The sequence below is a fragment of the Polyodon spathula genome, chromosome 3, assembly GCF_017654505.1.
Source record: "Polyodon spathula isolate WHYD16114869_AA chromosome 3, ASM1765450v1, whole genome shotgun sequence".
Lineage (NCBI taxonomy): Eukaryota > Metazoa > Chordata > Actinopteri > Acipenseriformes > Polyodontidae > Polyodon > Polyodon spathula.
In genome coordinates this window covers 80,888,061-80,913,597 of record NC_054536.1, presented here as the reverse complement: position 1 = coordinate 80,913,597, position 25,537 = coordinate 80,888,061, and the positions used below count along the sequence as shown (strand labels likewise).

Genomic DNA, 25,537 nt, shown 5'->3' with positions numbered 1-25,537 from the left:
TTACCTGACAACACCCGTAATAGGACTAAAACAAATAATAACATTGTTGTGTGCTTAGTATAAAGCCAGTATCTCTAATCATAAGGTCTTTATCACTTGGAAATAAAGTCACATTGCTCCAACATGGCAGCCATCCTAAATGGCTTATGAGATACTAGCGGTGGCAGATTTCGGAACTGAAACACTCCCTTCACGTGGATGCTTAATTAAATTTGAAGATTTCAGGATGCAAAAAAGCATCTTCTCTGAGTGTAAACATGTCCTGAAAGGATTTTGAAACATTTCTGAAGAATACCCAAACAGCGTTTTGCTTCTCTGATCCTCTCTGGTTCAGTCTGCACAGGGAATGTATTTTATTTTTTTTTTTATCCCAGAATTTAAAACACTCAATTATAATATACACAGTTGTACAAAAAGAAACTTGACAATGGGTCATTACCCACTTTGGTCTACAAAAAAGTGAGAAAATGTAATTCTGAAATAAATGTGCGTGGGTTGAATAAAAAACACTGTAAAAATTCAAGAAGGAATGAGACATCTGTGACTGTAATTTATCTTACCTCTGTTAAAACTAGGGCTTCTGTTTTTTTTTCAGTTTATTAATTTAATGTTTCTGTTTATTTTTTAGCTTTTGTTTTTACATACTGTAGTAATGGCTTTCTGCATGAGGTATTGATTATGTTATTAATTAGAAGTTTTACATTATGTGTATCTTTTATAGTTAAGAATCACTATGTTTAAATTGTGAGTGAATGTGCTTTGTGTCATTTTAATGCAGTATTGTCCAAGTTTAGAATTCTCTCATTACACATGGCTGACCATGAGATGGGGGGGAGGTACTTTAAAAGACAAGATGGATGTGCCATGCTGAATGTAGCATGTGGCGGACCATAAGATCAGAGAGCACCGCCCCTTTCCCACAGAGGAAGTATGAGGTAGGCTCGCCGTGTGTAATAAGAGAACAACCACCTCAATTATTGGACAGAAACTAGTTGGGTTGAAGGGGAGTCAACAATTGCTTACAACGGTGTAAATATCACACATTGTAAAGCTGTCAGTCGTCTTATCTCTTTCGAAGTGACTCCATGGATAAATGTGCTTTCTGATAAAACACATCATGCACTGAGCTGTTCTGAGGCCTTGTCCAAAGCCAGTTTGTAACTTGTGCTTATATGATTGTATTGGAGGTATACCTTCCTTGTATTTTTTTAAATCAAAAACCATTTGTCGGCTTAACTTTCTCACTACAGATTGGTGCCGAAACCTGGGATTCCTGAAAATCAACCCTTAACGACATTTCACAGTGTGTGGTTTTAGATTTGTCAGCGTTATTATCTAATCCATTGAGTCAGTTTTTAAATAATCACACATAATAGTGAAGGGAAAGAGAAAGGCAAATAATTAGTGAGTCAAAATACTTGGGGTAGAATCTCTCAGCGGAGAGATCCCATGTTAGTGACAGAGAGTCAAATAGTGATTTTCTAAGTGTAAGATACTTACATGAATTCACGGACAACATAGTAAGTAAAGAAAAAAAATAGCGACAAATTGTAAATCCTGGTGTTGAGCCAGGCGACATCAAAATCTGACTAAGTCTCGCTGAGGCAAACTGAGTTAAGTACCCTCGAAAACAAGCAATACTGCAGATGCCAATAACATTGCCGATCACAGGCCTATGTCAAATGCTGGGAGTCGCTAACTTTCTTAGAGAGTATGTGCCAGGATTCACAACATTGACTCACTATGAACAGTTAAAAGGAAACCCAGTCAAGGCCTCGCCCTTAACGTGGACGGAAGAAATGAATCAGTCCTTTTCAGACTTGAAAAAATGCATTAGCCTCTGCCCCAGCTCTTGGCATTCTACGCACTGACCAATACTTTCACCTGCATTGTAAAGCAAAACTGCTGACCCTCAACGCAGTTCTATGACAGATGCATGGCTCAAGACTGAGACTGGTCGCATACTACTCGCGAAAACAAACTCCAGTTGAGAGAGGTTATGACGAATGTGTTAAGCAGCTGTTGTGTGTACATTGAGCCATTCAACTGAACTATTTGTAAGGTTCAATAAAATTATTTTACACACAACACACACATCCACTGGATGGGAAGATCAAAGGTGCATCTGCCCAATGATTAGGCCTCTGGACAGCAGACCTCTTGCACCGCAATATGAACACACTTAAGGATGACAAACTCATGATTGTGGGCATGCTCCTCACTGATGGAGAGCCACATAAATGCACATATCAGCCAGATGAACCAGATATCGTGTCTGATCAACAGAAACTGAGCCAAGTCCCCTGTCACATTGATGGTTCCCCGTATTGGCTGAATGGGCATTTCAAAACATGCTTTGCGGTGTACAAGCCAGATACTAACGAATGCTACGCATTTCAACTTCTTGGAGATCAATCAGTGTAAGTTGCCGAACTCAAAGCCCTCCTACAAGACTTACAAAATACAACGGGCCCCGTATGTATTTATACAGATAGTCCTTACACATTCGGAACAGTACACGATTATATTGCACAATGGGCTCGACGGGGGTTTGTGACGTCATCAGGGGAGCCAATCAAACACCATACACTGAGCCAGACAATTTGGGACCTGGCACAGACATGGTCTGAGCTTTTGGTAATTAAAACCAAGGCCCATCAAACATCCAACCACAAAATACATGAACAACACAATCAGACAGTTGATAAGGCTACAAAAACAAGATTTTCTGTAGAAGAGACACAGGTAGTGGCGCTTGACACAAGTACAGCAGCACCACCTGACCTTAAAACAGTACAAAAGAAACTATGGACACCAGGAGGTGATCTAATACCTTCTGTTAAAAAGGACCCTCTTGTTCAAGTCTCCCACGGTCTTGTAATACGGGTGCACAAAAGTGAGTTATAAAAACTGCATAAGGATGTACACTCACATTTGTTTTTTCTCTCCTACAGCAAACATCTCAGTATGAGAAGGACACTGATACTGCTAGTGTGGAGTGGATTGTGGACGGGAATCAGCACCGAATGGGATCCTCCCGTCACAAACGTAACTAAAACAATGCGTCAGACAAATATATCCAGTTGCTGTTTGCTTCGCCACTGGGCTGCACACATGGCGAAAAGATTAAATAAACATTTAGACTGGATCGAATTTGGGGAATCGCAGAGGAGAATAAAATGATTATGCAATGCCCAAGAATACAACAATTCAATTTGACAATAAAAGCATGTGAATGGACACACCACAATAATAATAATAAAAAAAGCATCTAGGAAAGTAGATAGTTAGACTGAGGTCAGAACAACCAGGGGAAAGTAATAACTGAGCATTTATTAACACATTACCCTTTGGTTTGAACCAAATAATTATAGCTTGACCTTGGAACGCTTTATGCGTGAAATTATGGGGGGGGGGGGGTACATGGGCAGGACATATACAAGTTAAAAATAACACTGGTGTGCCAGAAGATAAGTGGTTAAGAGAATTACATTTGTAAGGTATGAGCAACATGCAGGTACATATGAAAATATACAATGCCAACCTCCTAGAGCATGGGAAGATTCAAACAGTTGGACAAATGTGATAGACACAGGGGTGAGTAAACTCACGCTCAACTGTACCCAGACAGGGTATCATTTTTGGACCAGAACATAAAACTGTTCTAAATGGATGTTAATTTGGTACTAACACATGTCATGTAAAATTTTACTAACATTATTATTATTATTATATTTGATCAGCACTGCCAAAATTATAGACAGATAAAGAAATGGTTAAAACGACAGGTGTGTCTATCATTCAAGATTATAGAGAGACAACAGCTGAGCAAATGAGAGGGAAAGATGAAAAAAAGGGTTAATAGATGATATTTCACAGATCGCAAATGAAAGAGAAGCATTGATCAGTATTCCAAGGTAACATGAGGTGAGAGTTTCTTGCTACATTGTTGACTTTTAATTTAAGATAAAAACACAAGACAAAGCAGCAGTTTATCTTAATGAAAATTAGCTATATATTACCATCTCAAATAAAGTGCAAAATGTATACATTATAAATATAAGAAAATGTGTGTGTGTGTGTGTGTGTGTATATATATATATATATATATATATATATATATATATATATATATATATATATATATATATATAGTGTATGGAAAAGTTAATTTTAAGAAGCTTGTATCCTATGTAATGAAAATTTAGTCTTTTCGGGTCAGACTAGCCATATATAAAAAGTACACTTAGTTTGTTAATGAGGGACAGCTGAACTCGTTAAGGCAGGTATTTAAACACAGTAGGTATGCAGGCTAGGGTTTAGATTGTTGGTAAACCAGAGAGAGAGAGAGAGAGAGAAAGAGAGAGAGGAGAGAGAGACTCTCACAGTCGCTGTACGCATGAAAAACTGTTTCCTCCTGCCCACAGAGCTGATAGTGGAACCTCCCTGTGGCCAAAATGCCATGAAGTAGCCTCCATTGTGAATCTAAGGGTGGTTTATATAAGATTCTCCACACTGGGGCTCTCACCTCCCCATCAGACAATTGGTCCCTCCATTAGGAGTCAGACACCCCCCTTAATATTTTAAAAACAAGTTACCTTTATATTACAAATATACAGACTTTTGCTCTCTATCTCATGGAAAACTGTGTTTTTAACATTGCATATTTCAACAGCTTTCCATTCTACTGCTCTTCCTCGTCTACACAGGGGGACACCAACAACACAGGAAGTCTTATCTGACTCTGCTCTTGTCCTCAAGTCACCTCCTCCCTCAGGACCTCTCCGAGCCCTGGAGAGAGACAGCTCCTGATCTCAGGCAATATTCTGTCAACCGGTGTCTCACAGTCTAGCCCAGCCTGCCATCCAATTCGGCAGCACTGAGCCAGCAAGAAAGCCCAGGAGACATAAGTTGGGACAGTCTGGTCATACCCACTCTCACCAACCTTGCACACAGTGCCTGTGACTGAAGACAATGTTCTGGAAAAAGAGCAGAGAGAAGCCGGGGAAAAAAAAAAAAAGGGGGGGGGGGGGGGAATCTGAACAATACACATAGCCCCTGCACCACAGCGATAACACGGACATAAACAAAGAAGATAGCTACTTCTGCATCAAAGAATATCACAGACATTTGCAGAGCTTTTTGAGATAAAATAATGACTTGGATCGCATTATTGAGGAATTTGGTGATCAGGAGAGGATTTATCAGTATGCACGACTATACACAGGTATGTGATAAATACAACGAACAAGGGGTGGGGGGGCTGGGGTAGCAGTACTGAGTGTCCTGTTGGTATGCAGTGCCTTTTAAACCTGTTTTAGTATGAAAAAAAACAACTTTTAAACAGCGTGTGTAAAATAAAAAGCGCGTGCGAAATTAAATTGGACCCGACACGTCTGATAGGCGCTGAATAAATGAACCGCAAAGGGTTAAACGTCCCGACAACTTCTATTACAATATTTATATTATTAACCCTTTGAGTAGTGAGTTCTAAAATGCACTGGCGGTCCTACAGGAGTGAGGTTTTCGGTCTTTTGCATGCGCTTTATTATTACGAGTACTGCGTACAAACAAGCTGAAAGCTACATGCTCAAAACGCATGGCTGAAGACGTGGTGCACACGGGAAGGCTTCACCTATCTTGATCATTGGACCACATTCTACAACAAGGACTATCTGTATAGACGGGACGGACTGCACTTAAATAACAAGGGAACAAGTCTACTTGGAGAAAAGATCCTTGAGCAGGTTCAGAAGCATTTAAACTAGAAAGACAGGGGGGAAAAATCAACAAAAAAAACAGAAGGGAGACCGCATCAAAACAAGAACAACAACTCAGGTAAGACAACCATTAAATGTATTTATCTAAATGCTAGAAGTATCAGAAACAAAATTCTAGAACTTGAAGCTACTGCACTAACAGGTAACTATGATGTGATAGGTGTTACAGAAACTTGGTTGTCTGAGAGTGATGGGGATGAATATAATATTTGTGGGTATACACTGTATAGGAAAGACAGGCAGGACAGAAGAGGAGGAGGGGTGGCGCTATACATAAGAAACAGTCTTGAAGCCCAAGTGTTAAACCTGGACAAAGAAAATAAAACCGAATCAATATGGGTCAGAATAACGGACAAAAATTCAAACGGCATAATAACAGGAGCATGCTATAGACCACCAGATTCAGATGGTGAGCAAAATAATCTGTTATACAATGACATTAGAAATGCGTGTAGCAAAGGAGAAGCCATACTAATGGGGGATTTCAACTTCCCCCATATAAAATGGGAAAACCCGGTGGGTAGCACGAAGGATGAAATAGAAATGGTGGAAATTACAAATGACTGCTTCCTAACACAATTTGTCAAGGCACCGACTAGAGGGGAGGCATGCCTTGATTTAGTCTTTTCAAATAACAAAGATAGAATAACTAAAACAGAGGTCAGAGAACCACTGGCAAACTCAGACCACAACATGGTCTCATTTGAAGTGTTTTTTAAATCCCCAAAAGTAATGACTAAAGCTAAGGTTTACAATTTTAGAAAAGCAAACTATGAAGGTATGAAACAGAGACTAACAGAAGTAAATTGGAGTAAAATAGAAAAAACACCCACAGAAGAAGGATGGTTGTTCTTCAAAAATGTAGTACTAGAGGCGCAAAACCATTACATCCCTAAAGTAGACAAATCTAAATGTAAAACTAAATTGCCAAAATGGTTTAATAGATCAATTTAAAAAAATATTCAGCGAAAAAAGGCACTTTACAGAGCATTAAAAAAGGACCAAAAAGAAAGTACGCAGAAAGAGTACACAGAACTGGGCAGACACATAGCAAATGACATTTAATAGAGAAAAGTGTAAGGTAATGCATGCAGGAAATAAAAATGTACATTATAAATATCATATGGGAGATACTGAAATTGGAGAAGGAATCTATGAAAAAGACCTAGGAGTTTTTGTTGACTCAGAAATGTCTTCATCTAGACAATGTGGGGAAGCTATAAAAAAGCCTAACAAGATGCACGGATACATTGTGAAAAGTGTTGAATTTAAATCAAGGGAAGTAATGTTAAAACTGTACAATGCTCTAGTAAGACCTCATCTTGAATACTGTGTGCAGTTCTGGTCACCTCGCTATAAAAAAAGATATTGCTGCGCTAGAAAGAGTGCAAAGAAGAGCGACCAGAATTATTCCGGGCTTAAAAGGCATGTCATATGCAGACAGGCTAAAAGAATTGAATCTGTTCAGTCTTGAACAAAGAAGACTACGTGGCGACCTAATTCAAGCATTCAAAATTCTAAAAGGTATTGACAGTGTCGACCCAGTTGACTTTTTCAGCCTGAAAAAAGAAACAAGAACCAGGGGTCACAAATGGAGATTAGACAAAGGGGCATTCAGAACAGAAAATAGGAGGCACTTTTTTACACAGAATTGTGAGGGTCTGGAATCAACTCCCCAGTAATGTTGTTGAAGCTGACACCCTGGGATCCTTCAAGAAGCTGCTTGATGAGATTCTGGGATCAATAAGCTACTAACAACCAAACGAGAAAGATGGGCCGAATGGCCTCCTCTCATTTGTAAACTTTCTTATGTTCTTATGTTTTATATGTTTGTATGAATGTAATGAATACTGACTAATTACAAACAAATAATTTTTACCGCAATTATTATTATTTTTTTTATTTAGTCATAGGGACAGGTTTTGACTTAAAAATAACATGTAGGCAATAAACAATAAAACAACCGGGGGGGGGGGGCACAACCACAACACCATGTCCTAACAAAAAAAAAAAAAAAAAAGGCGAGACACAGAGAGAGAATCATATTCGGGTAAACAGGTTGTGGGGGCGTAGGGAGTGAGAGTGCTTCAGCATATGATACTCCTTGAAGCATGGAGCAACGCACAGAGCTTGGCGCTACCTCTTCATGTTGATGGTAAATATTTTTTACTTATGCCTTCACTGACACACTCGCTAACATCCGATTCAGTGGAAGAATTGTATGTATTTGAATTTAAATCAGAATCTGATTTCAGCATTATTACTAATACCTAGTTCTCACTGAGCGATTTTCACCGGTTTACAAACACTGTTGACATTTTTGTGATTGGTTTATTGTATGTAATTCAGTTACTATCCGGCAGAGGGCGCAAGAGACCAATGTTACAGAAACCAAGTGTTACAATATCATGTGATCAGGTGTTTTGTAGGCTCAGTAATTCAAGTTTAAAGTTGCAGAACGTACTGGTACGTTTGTACTCCTTGGGTACTATTCAAAGGGTTAAGCAACACGCAAGTCTCTAAATGATAGCACATGTTTTAATTTCTGATCTTTGATTTTCAGAGGTATACACTTGATTGGGGGCATTAATTTTCCAAATCTACCCAGCTCACTCACAAACAACTCTCACAAAGGGGGGCAAATTTGAAACAATAACGGTATTTATGGGTGTTGCTAAAGGGGATACCTGCACCAGTGCTCCTTTTAGCACAAACCCTTCCTGTACCAGTTTGTCTACATCCTGTGTCTCTCAAAAAAAACAAAAAAAACGAATAACCCTTTGTTCATTCTAGATGCTGACACCATTTTCTCTCCCCCAACTACCTCACTGAGCAGGCAATCCTCCACGGACACTGCGCTGTCAGGTACACACCGACAGCCGTGTCGGCGAGTCAGACCTGCTCCGCCCGACAGACGCCATAGCTGTGGCTGAGCAGACCTAAAATCCGCACAAACAAACCACAGCAAAACAAATTATACAAAAAAAAAAAGACTATTATAAAACTAAAACCAGTAATGCAACAATCCTACCCCACTTCTTCCTCCAGCTCCTCCCACAATCCACGAGAAATAACAGCAAAGAGAACAGAAATGTTTGCATGTGTATGCAAGTACACACACACACACACACACATTATATATATATATATATATATATATATATATATATATATATATATATATATATATATATGTATGAGATCAGTAATTATGTTACAGTGATTTCTAATCATCTTGAGTCTGACATAACCAAGCCTTTGACTAGAAAATGCATAATTCGGTGTATAAATAAACATACTTCATATTAAAACAGGAACAGAAGACTATTTACCCAGGTCATGTTGTCGAGAACTCTTGACAATAACTTTTAGTTATTCACGTTGCTGGAATGAAATAGCTTTTGTTTTTAAATTATGGAAATTATTCTTTTACCTTTTGTGCATGAATGGGTGGTCATAGGACTCTGGGTAATGAAGACTTGTTTTTATAAGATGAGAAAGCTGCTCCACTGATGGTCTTGCTGGTAGAGGTGGTTGTTCAGGTCGGATTAATTTTAACAGCATCATTTCTTGTGCATCCTGCAAATAAAACAAGTACACCCTGTCATTACTAGAAGTTTTAAAACTAACCTACTGTCTGGGGTTAGGATATATTTCAAATAATTACATGACAGCACTAATTTAAAACAGGAGTTCCTAACATTTTTTAAAAAAAGCCACTATCTTCACAGCAATTTTTTGGACGCTGCAAGCCGTTGACTCAAGGTGTTTAAATTACAGTTTAAACACAAACTCCCCCTAAACAAATTGAAATATCTTTACAATATGACTTTGTTTATTTTAATCTGGGTTCATATCCAATGATTTCTTCCTGACCATTGTAGCAGTTACATCAAATGATGCCTAAAACATTAAAATCCAAAAGAGAAAACACGTAGGCGTATTTATAATTTAAAATAAAATTGTCAATTCAAATTAATAAAAAAAAATTGTAAATTGTGAATAGCATGCTTTATACCCATGACAGCAAGAAAGTAAATATTTGTTCTAAAGTTTGTCTTGTTTGGCTTATAGATGTATCCATGCCCCCTTCCAACTGAAAGTAGGACATCTGCAAGAGAAGTGTGGACCCCCCAGCATGTATGTTTCTACTGTATAATTTCCTTTACTAAATTTTGTTTTCTTCCACAGAAACTTGAAAGAATTTTCAAGAGATACAAGCGGTTGTCGAGGTGCATGTCCATAGCCCGAGCCTTTATAAAAAAGATTGTGATTCATTACTTTGGAGTGCTTGCACTTTTATTGGTTATTAAAAGGCTAATAAATATATGGGGATTATGTCATTTCAATATACGCATTTCAAAAGGGTCAATTCATAAGTTTTAATATATGAAGTTGGTATTTCAAGTGTTATGACAGCTGGGTTGTGGGGCCAGTGTAGCGGGCATTGTTCTGTGATACACTGCCGTTACGGATGAACCCAGCTCTTTTGCACTGTGGTGAAGACGCTTGCTTGCGGTGCACAGGGTTGCTAGTTTGTTCCCAGGCTGCGCCTTGTTACACCAGCAGGAAGGACCTCCTGATGCCTTTGATAAAATGCTTCTAATTTTGGCATTCACCGATTCAATGCCTGACTCACTGAAAGCTCTCACGTGCAAGCTTAAAAAATAAAGCGCAGGGATAAAATCTGTTCATTCGAAAAGTTCCTTTGCCTTGCATAAGAATGACTATTGTCAGGACATGGTTGCCATGCAATGGTAAAGAGAAAAAAAAAAGTGTCAGATTTAGTATTTAGATACAGGTAACAAATGACGATGACAAAAAGTGTTATTTTATGGTAATTCTGGAGGGGCTAAGCTAAGATTTTAGATGTTATATGAGCATAAGAAAATCCTCTGGTTCTGGGTTCTGCACATAAAGTATTGGTTAGGGTTAACTATGTCAACTCCTTTTAAGATTTTAATTACTTTAATACTGTCCCTCTTAATTCTTCTTTGTTCTAGGCTAAATAGATTCAGTTCCTTCAGCCTATCTTTATAGCTTATTCTTTAAGACCTGGGATTACTCTGGTTGCTCTTCACTAGATTTTCTCCAGGGCCACAATATCCCTTTGGTACTGTGGTGACCAGAAAGAGGACATGGTACTCTAACTGCATTCTCATGAGTGCAAGCTCCTCGTTCCAACCGTGCAGTATACTGGACATTTTTCGTTTGAGATTTGCATTGTACAGATCAGCAGTACAGCAACCAGGTCTCTATGTGCAGATAGCTGGACACCTAGGCTTTCTATTGCTGGCTGTTTGCCAGAAGACGTTTTCATTACGTCAATCAAAAGGCAGTGGAAATTGAACCTTACAGCAGTGAAGCATGCCTTGGCAGACAATGCAAAAAGAGCAAGATTTGTTAAATATTTATTCAGGAATGAGTACAGACAAGGTTCTACGGTGACGTTGGTGCTAAGTGTAGTGAGGATGAAGAATCAGGCAGAAAGTGACAGGGATTCAGATTCGTCAGTCGATACAACAGCAAACAAGTTATGAAAAGATGACTGTGTGAAAAATAGATACCAGTATAGTTAATTTAAGTTAGAGTCAGGATTTTGAGTAAAGTCTACCTTTGCTTAATTATATAAATTCTCTGAAATTGTATATAAATAGTATTTAGTACATTATATTTAACATTGCCTTATTTTTAGTTTCCAAACAAAACAATAAATCTACCAAATATTTAAGATAAAGACCACTGCCATGTTAAAAATATATATTTATTTTACCTGTTTTTGTGATACAGAACATGCTTCCTTCCCTATTGTCTGAAGAGCTACATGAAGCTGACCTTCTAAGATAAGCTGCTTGTTGTCTTCAACCACATATGCCTGCAAATAAAAAGGCAACCAATGAGCAGAAAAAAACAGGCAAACCACAGGCCTGCAAATCCATTTGAATTTTTCTAGGACCTGGAAAGCAGCAGGCACAGGCAATGGGAAAGCAACTTAAAAATGGACATTTGAGCAGCACAACTAGAGGCAATGGACAAGGAGAAAAAGAACAGGTTTCCCCAATCTAAAAGAAATATTTTGTTGTTTATTAACTAGTCATACTCTCTACTGACATGGCTGTATACACTACGAGTCAGTTGCTGTGGTACAGTAAATACATATGGTACTTTTAGCTAAAAGGTAGGCACAGGGTTATTTAGCTGAAGCTGATAACACTTATTACAATCACAGCTTTCAAACAGTGTGACTTACAAAATAATGGCTTGAATTTTACAACTTGTGTATTAAGTTATAGATGCATAACATTTTCTATGAAGCATATCAAATCATTCTGTGTAACTAGCATAAACGTTAGAAGGCAACATAAAAACATAAGCTATACCTTCCACAGCACAATGATGTTCAAATCAACTTCACTGCATTTCTGTACGATTTTTCCCAAGTCGTCGGTTGGCCATCTTGCAGGTACAAAACTTGTATAGCCGTTAGTCAGGGTCTTCTTTGATTCCGAAGACTGGCAGCTTCGGAAAAAAAAGTCTGCACAGGGAGTGGTTGCACTGATTATCTAAGAAAAATCAAAACAAAACAAACATGCACACATAAAATCATAATGAAATCCCTGCTGAGATTATAATTAAGCATCGGAGCTACTTGCACACCAAGTTTACATATAGAATATACAATAAACCCTCAATCACAGGAATGCTATCCTTAAACTAGCCACCTTAATGTTAGACGTACAAGGGAAATTCATGGTTACAACTGCATGTTTATGTTTCTTTGGGCAAGACAAGTGTAAATCTGAACTCTGATCCCCAGGTATGCAACTAAATTTGGATTTTAATCAATGTAATAACCTAATGAATAAATAAACTTATGCCTTACAAGCAAAGTTGTTCAGCCACATTGACAATTTGCAAATACAATTTAAAGAAATCGTGCAGTTCTAAGCAGTGTGTTCAATCATTTACCAGGTGGAAGGAAACTAAACCGCCCGTCAGGATACTAATGCAGTGTCAAAAATGCAGCCTTAACAACGACAACGTTTTATTTTTTTATCAAAGCCAACATAAAAATGATCCAAAGCAACTCAGTATGACCTTCTGTTGCTTTGCACTTTGTGCAGGCTTGTGTTCTCTTCCTTTGCTTTTCTTTATCAAGTAAGAAATGTATCGATCTTTGAGAAATGACACAGTATAATCTGGATGTACGCATCGAAAACAAATTCAACCAGCTGCTATCGCGGTTACTAAAATGCAGCCGTGCCTACTAAATAAAACAAACACTGTCAAAGTACGAGTATTATTATTCATGTATACTGGGGAAAAATGCCAAAGGACTGTGTTTCACTGATTGGCATTCAATTATACGATAAAAACTGCAAAGTTCATGAGTTGCACAGAATGCTCTCTGCAGAATCACCAAACACCTGCTTCACCCACCCTAATATCAGAGTGGAAGTCCACTCAAATCGAAAACATGCATGTGTACAGATGGATGAGAATTTTGAATCTATACTATACTAACCTTTGAGCTGCTAAAATAAATCTAAATATTTATGCACAGTGGCTTATATAAAATATATAATAATGTAAAAAAAAAAAAAAAAAAAAAAAAAACAAACACAAAAAAAACCAAAACACACACTTCAATTTGCTTTTCCCCTAGAGGTTGCGTACCCCCGGTTGAAAACCCCCAATTTAGTTTATTGCAAATACCCACAACATCATTCACCACTGGGATACTGAAGCCTGAAGGACACCAGACCACAAACAGTATGAAATTCTGAACAAACTGAATTACTCATGGAATATTGAGGAAAATGTTTGTATTCATTAGTAACAAAAAATGCTTCATAAAATCACGAAAAAAAAGTTTTATGCAGTCATTTTTAAATAGCAATCATACTGCATGTTAAGGCCTGCCTTGTGCGGTTAAATGCCCGAGTTTAAAGCATCTCTATTACACACCATGAATCAAAAACTTTCGTGTAGCATGACATCCTACAGCAACTGAGCAAGCTCATTGGCTGTGATGGTGTAGAACATAGGAATATTATGAATTATACAAATAACTGAGCATTCTTACCTAAATCAAAAGAAAAAGAAAGGAAGGGGAAGAACTGTGCAATGAAGCAATTTACAATGAGTCAATTTCTAAAACTGATGCATTTTTATTTACTTGGGGATTTCATTCTAGACATGAACTTGTTTTTGCAAGTTTCAGTTTCCAGACAGGTCTATGAGAATGAGCAAAGCTACTTTAAGCTGAACACCACAGGTCATCTGAAAACCAAAAACTGTAATAAAGTATGGGATTCTTTTGAATGATTATGAATTTACAAAATCAACATTAGCATGGGTAGATCTAGTTAACTATCTTCATATGATAATACTGGGGCGTGCAGGACAAAATATCACATAAAACAGAAATGTTCCTTATTATCTGGGCCAGAGCTGTACTACCTGTGTTAGGTCTTTGAACTCTTGGTAGGGGTAATTTCAGATATTTATAATGTTAAGGCACTGTCCAATATGCTATGCCTTTTCTATGAATGGAGGCAGAATATTATGTTTTCATATAAGCAATAGAAAGTGTGTAGGATTGCACAAAATGAATATCCAATCGTACACACAGTGGTTGAAATCTGGTAAAGGAAACAGTATTAACAAGAATAAGAAACAAATCTCTATAGAATGTTTGTATACTACCTAAATAGTCATATTCCCTTTTTAAAGACATTATGAACATGAATTGGAGCATCCTGGACTGAAAGATAAGATGAAAAGCACTTATAAAAGAGCTGCCCACTTCTAGAATCACAAGGAGTTTAGGAAGAAGGGGAAGGATCTAGGATCTATGAGGCAGTTTCACTCTGAAGTATATAACAAAAATATTTTATTTAAAATGGGGAGAAGCTACCTTAACTCCAGTTTTGAATGTGTCTACATTTTAAATCTGGAAGAATTTTCTAGTCAGCGTTTGAAAGGGACAACACTGCTTGCTTAGTCAATCCAGCCTATTATGAGTTTGGTAGACGAAGGGTTAAACTGTAAAGTGATTAAAAAACAAAGGCTTACCTGTTCATTTCCTAAAATGATGTCCGCAAATGTATACTTCCCTAATGCACCAGAGGCAGCTAAAGAAAAATAATGCAAATATGGGTTTAATGCACAACATATTAAACTACTATACACAGTTCAATATGCCCCCAATCCCACCAGTAACTTACCATCTTGATATTTACATTTAGTTGCTTTGAAGCACAATTTCCCTCGCTCTCTGCTTGTAAGCTTTGCATCTGTAAAACACCAGTAAAATCTAAAGAAAATGCTGTCCAAAAAACCATAACTATAGGAATAACATCAGGATAAATTAGTGTTGTATATTAAGCAATCAGACACCACTGCTCTGTTTTAATGTATTGCATATGTATATTTATAATATTTAGATTTTTTCACATCTGGGGTTAGACCAAGGATACTAATCAAACAGACCCTGCAAGCATCACAAGAATGGGGCCAGAATAAACTTTAAACTGGGCTTACAAATATGAAACTAACCTTTATCTTCAGATGGGTTTATGCATTTCTGAAACCTCCATTGTTTACTGCTGCTAGAAACCTGCACAATGTGAAACTCCTGAACACCACCTTCGCTCTGCAAAAGCAAAAAATGACCATCAGAAATGCAGACATTTAAAACACAGGTGGACAAAGTGAAAACAAAAGATCGTAAGAAAAAGATGTAACTTGCTGTACCCTGCTAATGTATCCACAATTCCAGAAGTAACTTGTAACTTTTAATAGTTTCATAAATGAACTCACTCTTAATAAAAGCTATTTCATACTGAACTAAATAAAATAATAATTATACTTACAGTGTTGATGTTTTCAACATCCACAAAAACTAGCATATTGCCATTTCTACCATCTTCTTCATGTTGGAAAGCATTACTCCGGCAAACTGTTGCCCTCACACTCAGAGACCGGCTGGTGCAGATCACTGCTGTATGTCGTAAAACTCTATGGCTGGAAAAAAAAACACAAACCTAAATTATCTGACCAATCACACAGCCATTTATAATTGGAAGCTAGTCCAATTCTGGATACAAGTACAGGTACTGCAACATCTTTATTAGTTGTTTCCCATTTAAAACCATTACTATTAGTTACACTAGCAAACAATGCACATGGTGTACAACGTTTAGTTACTTCCTGTAAGCAAAATGGATATATTAAATGTATTGTATAACATACATTATGAACAAAAGTATTACTTTTATGTAAACACCTATCACTTTCTGGACAACAAATCCTGTTTGACATGAACACAAAATTGCAAAACCTAATGTGGGGGACGGATGGACGACTAATTATGAGAATATCTTGGGCTTAATGCTCCACTTTTCCCCAGATAAAATCCCCCTTGAACACTAAAGCAGTAAAACAGACAATGCCCGGACAGGGATGAACACACTCTTCATGGTTGAACAATCATTCTCCTTGACCTGTTTTGCCATGCATTAGGAAAACAAGGGCACTAATCTTTAGGCAGCCACTACATCTTAAGAAAAATTAACAAGATGCATGTCAAAAAAAAAAAAAAAAAAAAAAAATGCTGTCTGTCATATTAAGTTTATACCAGTCTCTGAAGAGGGTTCAGAAGGGCACATACAACCAATTGTCAATTACGGTGCTAGATTAGAAAATAGTTCCACATAGGTCAAAGGTTCTTTTTCCCCCATCCATCCCTCCCTCCCATGTCCAAGTTTTCTCACTGAAAAACAAACAGTGGCCTTAATGAGCCAAAATAAAAAAAAACCTAAACATTTCAGATGCTTGGGCCCTGACTTAGGCATACTGTTTGTCATTTCAACAGCATGTAGATGGGCATGAAACGCAGGGTCTAACGATAAATTAGAGGCAGCATACATTACTGTTCAGCGCTATCCCAAATGCACATTTTTTAGAACTGCAGAACAACTGTGTGTTCCAAAGGTGGCCAGTCATACATCTGTATTGTATCTGCAGCTGTTCCAAACACTTGCTAACATTTCAAGGACATCTGTTCAGCTGTTTTAAAACAATCAAGGCAACTGGGAGAACTGCCAAATCCCAGCAGAGCACTAAATTATCAACGCACCTGCAGACTTCCTGTAGTCAGCTGGCAAATGCAAAAGCTGAAAAATGAAACCTACAAAGCAACACTCAATACAAGACAATTTTCCAACACAACAAGGCTTCCAGTGCAGTTGCCAAAGAGCAGTCTTTCTTGATTGATGTGCAATGTATTCATTGTTATATTTTTTTCTTGTGTCCAGTGTAGACATCCTCATGTTTACCCTCCCATTACCATCATCACTTCAAACACCCGAGTGCTTACCCTTTATATAAAGGGTGCAAAAAACACCTGACAATGCATGCAGTCACACCACAAAACTAAAAACTTAGTTTTTACAATATGCCCAGTATTAACAGTGGTGTATTGCTTTACCTACCTCAGCTTGGAAACCTTATTGGCACTTTCATAATAAAACAGGAATTGAATTTCATGGACGCCTTCTTTATCAGGTCCTCGCAGCCACAGAGGCAGTTGAATTGAGGCTCCCGGTAAAAGTACAGAGTCAGGCATCGGAATATCAATCACTCCAACAGACGAGTTCCCAGAACCCATTCCAAAGTCCACAGGAGACACCAGGGAAGTGAATGCCGTACTTGCAGAGGTAGAGTCAGTTACTATTGTTTTGTATGCACTGCAGTTTTCTGATGCTTTGGGACTTTGTGGTGTCAGTGCTGCAGTATTGCTTCCAAATGTAAAGAACTCTGGATGTTTGGATGCAACCTTTAATCCAGTAAGAGGAACCTTGCTTACATTCACAAATTCAACATGTGCTTTCCGTATCTCTCCACAGAGCAGTCCAGTAGGAAAATTTATAAAGAACACCTGAAATACAAAGTTGTCAGTAAATGAAACACATCTACTGATAGCACAAAGGGCTGAAGCTTTTTGAAATGTTGATTCCACAAATTTATAATAAATAAAACACAATTATATATAGTGGAATGTCACATATCCGACCATCACATAACCATGGTGATCAATTAACTGCCTCGCTAAATAAATAAATAAATATTAAAATTAGGCTATGAGAGTAATGGCATTGGCAGCAAATGCAGCCCTTTGATGTGTTCCCCTTTAAAGAGAGACAGGCTGTGTGCGTGTGTCTTTTTTTAAAAAGCTTAGCATGGAGATGGCTTATAGTAAACCACACAGCAACACTGTGTATTCCAGCCTAGTTAATCTCATTTACGTTTGCTTACCATTAAAGCAAATAATTTCGCCCTGTTTAAAGCAGTTTGTTTTATAGATGTTTGCAAATCTGACTTTCTCACATACGCACCTATACCCCATTCAACAGGGGGTCGGATACACAACGTTGTACTGTGTATATATATATATATATATATATATATATATATATATATATATATATATATATATATATATACACACACATATACACACACACACAAGCCGGTCCATAGAACACACATCACACACACCATTGGTGGATAACACGCAAAATCTGGCCTGTACCTGACCCTGGGACTAATAATAATAATAACAATAATAATATAAAACACACACTGTCAAAATACCGGTCTGTACGCACAGGATGCCACCTATGCAATGAAGTCAACTCTTTTGTCTTAATTTTATGCTGCAACAAAGCTGTGTAACTATGCCTCCAAAACAAAAATTATTTTATGCTGCAACAAAGCTGGAAACTATATTGACTGTCGTGAATATAGGTTGTCAAAAAGCACTCTTTTTTGGCTTGTTCAGCAAGCATGCTGCAAAAGCAAAATATAGATATTGCTGCTAGAAAGAGTGCAAAGAAGAGCAACCAGCCCGGTTTAAAAAGGCATGTCATATGCAAACAGGCTTAAAGAATTGAATCGATTCAATCTTGAACAAAGAAGATTATGCGGCGACCCGATTCAAGCATTCACATTCTAAAAGGTATTGACAATGTCTACCCAAGGGACTTGTGCGACCTGAAAAAAGAAACAAGGACCAGGGGTCACAAATGGAGATTAGACAAAGGGGCATTCAGAACAGAAAATAGGAGGCACTTTTTTGCACAGAGAATTGTGAGGGTATAGAACCAACTCCCAGTAATGTTGTTAAAGTTGACACCCTGGGATCCTTCAAGAAGATGCTTGATGAGATTCTAGGATCAATAAGCTACTAACCATCAAACAAGCAAGATAGGCCGAATGACATGTACATGTAATTCTATTTTTATTCACAACCTCATCTCATTAACTTACTCCAAAAGTTAATCATTCACTTTGACTGTCCCTTCGATATAACGAACAAAAGGCCTGGACTCCAACAGGTTCATTATAGTAAGGGTATACTGTGTCTGTGTGTCTGTATATAGAATATATACAGCTTGCAGCTTCAAAAAATGCGAAGATAGTGGCTTACATTTTTAAAAAGTTTTAGGAACTCCTGTTTTAAATTAGTGCTGCCGTGTAATTATTTGAAATATATCCTAACCCCAGACAGTAGGTTCATTTTAAAACTTCTAGTAATGACAGGGTGTACTTGTTTTATTTGCAGGATGGGAATAAATGGTGCTGTTAAAATGAATCCGACCTGAACAACCACCTCTACCAGCAAGGCCGTCAGTGGCGCAGCTTTCTCATCTTATAAAAACAAGTCTTCATTATCCAGAGTCTTATGATCACCCGTTTACGCACAAAAGGTAAAAGATTAATTTCCATAATTTAAAAACAAAAGCTGTTTTCATTCCGGCAAAGTGAATAACTAAAAAAAAAGTAATTCTCAAGAGTTCAACAACATGACTGGGGTAAATAGTCTTCTATTCATGTTTTAATATGAAGTATGTTTATTTACACACCAAATTATGCATTTTCTAATCAAAGGCTTAGTTATGTCAGACTCGAGATGATTAGAAATCACTGTAACATAATTACTGATCTCATACATATACATATATATATATATATATATATATATATATATATATATATATATATACACACACACACACACACACACACATAAAAGTACAGCAACAAGTTATAATATACTGTACAGCAATTGTAAAAATTATTTAGCATTCTTTTCTTGAAAATGTCAGAAATGGCTTCTTTGTGTTTAACATTTAAAACTAAAAACAAATTAGTGTACAGGTGTTTTACAAGTGTAAAATCAGAAAATGGTCAGGAGTTGACCATGTGTTTGTTTATTTTAACATATTCAGATTTAGTGTTTCAATATGCTGAAAAACAAACTAAAATATCACCTCTAGTAATGGCATTGGTGGGGTGATGATAGGGTCTAACCGTCGATCAGGACCATGCTTGACTGAAGTTTTCTCTTCTTTAGTGTTATTAAGACGAGGTCCTTGAATTTCCAGATCTTGTCGACCTCGAACTGACATACCATTACTTACAAGGTTTCCTTGAATATAAGAGTGGGGGACAACAAATTAAATAAAATCAATTTTCTGGTATAAAGCTTTGAGCAAGTACATTTTTCTACAGTCTTGCAAATTTCTCACTGTTACAACAACCGTGCAGTTCCTTTCGTATTTGCCCTTGCTCTTGAACATTTTATTTCTTAGTCTGCCGTTACCTCTTTGCAGATACGCAAGGCTGAAAGATTTAAAGCTCTAACACAAAGCAAAACATGTTTTAAAACAAATACATAAAAAAAATAATAATAAAAAAGAAACTTCTTCCTTGCTGACTTAATAATCTGTGCCGTAACCTTTAGTTGTTTGACATTGATGAATTCAGCACTGGCGTAAAATGTTGCATTCTGATGATTGAGTGGGAGAGGTGGAAAGAGTGAAGCATTAGGCTTGCATTAACACACAAGCCTTAAAAATAAGTTGTTGGGTTGACTAGCATCTGCTGAATATACCTAATGCATTGTAATATATTAAAATGATGTGAAAAGACAGCACTAATGACAGGAATGGTACGCATGGTATTCACTAAACTGTGCGCCTTAAATCGTGTGCTTAGTAGCACTGATGGAAAGCAGGTATTATGAACCGAGATCTTTTTATAAAAAGCTGTTATTCAGCACAAGTTATCATGGAGGCATTCCTTGCTAAAAGAGAAAGGCACTGTTTTTAAAGTATTGAGGAAATAAGGATCATAGCCCAGTTTTGTTTTACAGTATAGAATGTGTGTTAGAGAATTCTCACTCATTTGCAACATTATTGATTATAGAATCCTGCAATTAAATGGTTTACTGTCATTATGTTCTCTTTATGTATGTACTATGTAAGAACATAAGAACATAAGAAAGTTTACAAACGAGAGGAGGCCATTCGGCCCATCTTGCTCGTTTGGTTGTTAGTAGCTTATTGATCCCAAAATCTCATCAAGCAGCTTCTTGAAGGATCCCAGGGTGTCAGCTTCAACAACATTACTGTCAGCTTCAACAACATTACGTACGTATGTATGTATGTATGTATGTATGTATGTATGTATGTATGTATGTATGTATGTATGTATGTATGTATGTATGTATGTTTGTGTGTATGTGTGTATGTATCTCCATCCAAGAGCAAGGTGTAAAATCGTCCAGGAAGTCACAAAAGAACCATACAACAACTGCAGGCCTCTCTCGCCTTGGCCAAGGTCAGTGTTCATGACTCCACCATCAGAAAGACACTGGGCAAAAATAGGATTCATGGCAGAGTAGCAAGGCAGAAACTATTGCTCACTAAGAAGAACATGAATGCTCATCTCAAGTTTGCCAAAAAGCAACTGGATGATCCTCAAGAGTTCTGGAACAATGTTCTATGGACAGATGAGTCAAATGTAAAATACTTTATATAGCATTTACACTCACCTTCCCCTTGTAGACCACAAGGATCTGTCCCATCTACCAAATTCACACAGGGGTCTGTTCCCAAGTTGTAAACAACCCCAAGAATGTGCAACTCTCCCGTCTGATGGGGAAGGAGCTTCAGACGTGCCTGTGAAATGGAAATTACAAGAAGTAATTTGTGACAACAGTGTTAAGACATTTTACCTGCTTCATAATTTGTAGTCTTTTACCAGTCCTGGCACCCAAAATAAATCATTTTAAAGGCATGTATTTATTTATAGTAGAGAATGCAAATAATAAAAGGAACATTCTAAAAACACATGTACTCAGTGTAAAGTGCAGAACTAACCTACTGCTTAAATAATTTATAATTATGAATATAAACTCATCTGTCAATAACAGTGAAAGAAAAAGAGAATAACATTTAAAAATCTGCATTATTAGTATATTTGGAAAACACCCTATTGTATTACATAGTAGAAAGTTACTGCGTTATTAACAAATACACTGACCATTTGCTTGACTACAATTAGGAACTTAATAGATGAATAGACAATAACCAAATCACTAAATATCTTCTGCCATTTTCTGAAACACAATAACATTAAAAGGTTTGAAGAGGAAGTCTTCACTTGTTATCACTAAACTCAGGCTCTAAAGTTGCACATAAAATGACATTGGAGTCCAATAAAAACACAGAAGGCTCCACTGAAAAGTAAACGGTAAGATTTCTCTTGCTCATAAAACCTGTGGATGCCTGAACTATGATCCACACACCTCGTTTCACTGAACCGAGACTCGCCTCATGAAATCAGATGATGTCTCTGCGACTTGGTGCTTTCCAATAGGCTATTTTAGTCTATGGAGTGAGCCACTGTTTTCACAACACACACAACTGTAAGGGTTTTAGGGTTTTAAAAACTGCAGGGCTGTTTGGTTGAATGTCACTCCCTCAAATTCTACCAGTGATTGATCCCAGTTTTGGATACAGATTGGGTTTTGCACATATATTGAAGTGAACAATCAACCACACAACATCATTTTCCAGTATGATTCTGGGAAACAAAAGCACAGGGTTCTCATGCATTGCAGCAAGCAAGGACTCATTAAGGGCAGTACATGCATGCGCTTACAGAAACTGATACTAACGGGCTTGCCAAGACAGAAACAGTGCAGTTAATGAGATGAGCAGATTAAGGTAAAATAAATAGAACATGAATAAAACTGTCCTCTTAAACTAAAGCTTTTTTTATGAGAAACTTACCACTTTCGTTTCTTCACTACTCATAGAAAATTCCAGTATGATGTCTGTGCTGATAATCTCATTGTTGAAGGTTGCCTATAAATATGAAAAGATCAATTCACAAATGAGGTCACTGATGTTTAATCTGAAATCAATGTTTAATGCATTAATTGAACAAAACCCCCTTCAATACAATACAATTTATTTATTTAGTTTTAAAGTTGGAATCTAATTTCTTATTTTTTCCCAATTTGGTAAGCCCAATTATTGTTTATTTCAACTGGGCTTGCCGCTGCCACCGTTGACTCGGGGGTTCTATCTGTGTGCTCAGGAAATGTACATAAGGCAGTCGGCAGGTGAAACTTCTTTTGACTCTGCGTCCGGGCCATACGTCAGTGGAGTCTACATGTCGCAGCCTCCTCGTGCGTCTGGGGAACTTTGAATGGCCGCCCGGTCGTTCCTGGCCAGTCTACAGGAGTCGGCGACTCACGGCCAAGCCGAAAACACCCTGGACCCCATTCCCCCACCCCCCCACCCCTTTTTTTTGTGTTTAATATCCATTATTTTTTCACTGGAAGGCTGATTTTAAAACATGATATTTATATGCAATGGAAAGTAGATCCATTTAGATTGTAGTCCTATATTTATACATTAAAAGGAAGTTTTTGATCTGCTATTTATTTTTATGTGTGGCGCAACCGTTTTTGTATAAGAAAAATTGTCTACTATTATAACAAACATTCCCAAGTAGGACCACATTTTAGATCCCTTATACACATATACACAGACTTTGCATACATAAAACAAACTATTATTATTAGGCTATTACATTTTTAACAATGTTTTAAAACTATACTGAATTTACTGTGCGTTATATTTCACATGGAAGGAAAGATGTGAACATAAATGATCAGTCAAATGCTGCAAATCTATAATTGTTTGTGAGCAATTTATTATGTGATTTCTGTGATCGGAAACAAACCCTCAAATATTTGGTAATTTTAATTATCATGCACACTATATTGTTTGTAATATGTTATCATACACAATATATTAGTATTACAAATATAGATCTTTTATGATGTTTATGTCTTAAAGTGTATATAATGCATATAAACTAAATATATACGGACTAATATCTTGGCTGAAAATATCTAAAAGGAGGTACAGTTTCATTTGGAGCTACTTCAACTTCTGGAGATAGCACTGTCTATCATGGTATTGCATCCAGGGTGTAGGTTGGAATGCATTTATGATGAAATGAAATGGAAAATGTCAAGATCCACAAGAACTAAAGATTTCCAAAGAAAGTTCAAGGTACGTGCAGTGAAATTGTTCTGGAAGCAAAACCTACAGAAGACATAGCAAGTGTTCAAGACGCCGGGGGTTTGGGGTTTATGAAAAGTGTACCTTCCCATGTGCATCTTTCTCATTGCTTTTTGGCTCTTCCCTGTTCTGAAGCCGACCGAAATCTTTGGATTGAAACTTCCCTAGCAGCGAGAGGTCTGTCAGCAGGAGAGGAACCTTCAGGGGGTTTCTAAAGACAACTTCCACTATGATAGGCTCTGAAGAAAACCAAATCAATGTTAGCAATCATAAGGAAGAAGTACACAGCTATTTTTTAAATTGAAAAATGCACTAATCTCCCAGTAATAGACTGACCTAAAAAACTGACAGTATGCACTTGTCTTAAGACTTTTGATTATATGAATTACTGATCAGACAATTTTTTGCCAGTCCCCTGAAATTAGTTTTAATGAGGGTTGACTGTATCTAGTTAGTTCATTGATCTGTAGCTTTGATTGGAGATTTTTCTAGTAAAATAATTGAAGACACAAACTGCTATTGCCATCTTTTCACCTCTCAGAGAGATAACTAATCTGCCTTCATTAATTAAGGGAAGACTTAACAACCTTTTTAGATTCCCACAGAAGCAGAGAATAATCTAGCCCATTGAGATTGTGAGTAACTCTTCTCTAAATAAAGACATCTATTGTAGTTAAACTGTCTTTTGGTTTTCTTATTTTTAAATGTAATAGGTGGGTGTCTCATGTTCACCTATTTAATAACAAGACTATAAAGCCCTAAGATAGTAAAACTGAATTACTGAATGTACCCCTCCTTCTCATTTACAATATTAAAAAAAATATATACCTTCTACTACAGCCAGTGGAAATCTTAAGTTGTCAGTTTGGCTGTTCAGGCAGTACTGAGTTGGCTGGAAGTTCACAGGGATTGCTCCTCGGTTGACTACAGCTACAACCTGTTCTTCCAACTCTTTCCACTGTTGCGACAATTCACTGTCAAACTCCTGGTCCAAGCTCACATGAGTAGCTGCTTGTTTTTCTCCTGAAAAATATTCATAAACAGAACGGGAATCTTTTGAATCTCCTTCAAAACAGCTAGCAGACAATGGGATCCATTCAAACAGACAGCGGTGGACCTCAACGCTGCTGCTGATTATAGTGCCGTCTCAGACATTTACATTGTACATACTTTTAAAAGACAAAAATGCACTTGCTTGCACAGTTGTTGTTTTTCATACTATTGGTAGACAAAAGATCTAATTTTATTGATCTTATCAGCAACAGTAATTCAGATCTGCAACTATTAAAAATCAATCCAAGAGAC

General features: G+C 37.2%; 1 protein-coding gene across 2 annotated transcripts in view; it reads right to left on the bottom strand.

Moving 5' to 3' along the window:
• LOC121313480 (trafficking protein particle complex subunit 8-like) overlaps positions 1 to 25,537 on the bottom strand; it is a 65,181-nt gene that overhangs the window by 5,334 nt on the left and 34,310 nt on the right. For both annotated transcript variants that reach the window (XM_041246083.1, XM_041246084.1), the window contains 13 exons: positions 25,061 to 25,255; positions 24,317 to 24,471; positions 22,928 to 23,002; positions 21,685 to 21,811; positions 20,120 to 20,277; positions 17,279 to 17,724; positions 15,659 to 15,809; positions 15,342 to 15,438; positions 15,011 to 15,079; positions 14,859 to 14,917; positions 12,161 to 12,343; positions 11,554 to 11,655; positions 9,214 to 9,359 (listed from right to left, as the gene is read on the bottom strand). In XM_041246083.1, coding sequence (XP_041102017.1) covers positions 9,214 to 9,359; positions 11,554 to 11,655; positions 12,161 to 12,343; positions 14,859 to 14,917; positions 15,011 to 15,079; positions 15,342 to 15,438; positions 15,659 to 15,809; positions 17,279 to 17,724; positions 20,120 to 20,277; positions 21,685 to 21,811; positions 22,928 to 23,002; positions 24,317 to 24,471; positions 25,061 to 25,255 — 1,963 coding nt within the window. The remainder of the gene's footprint in view (positions 1 to 9,213; positions 9,360 to 11,553; positions 11,656 to 12,160; positions 12,344 to 14,858; positions 14,918 to 15,010; positions 15,080 to 15,341; positions 15,439 to 15,658; positions 15,810 to 17,278; positions 17,725 to 20,119; positions 20,278 to 21,684; positions 21,812 to 22,927; positions 23,003 to 24,316; positions 24,472 to 25,060; positions 25,256 to 25,537) is intronic.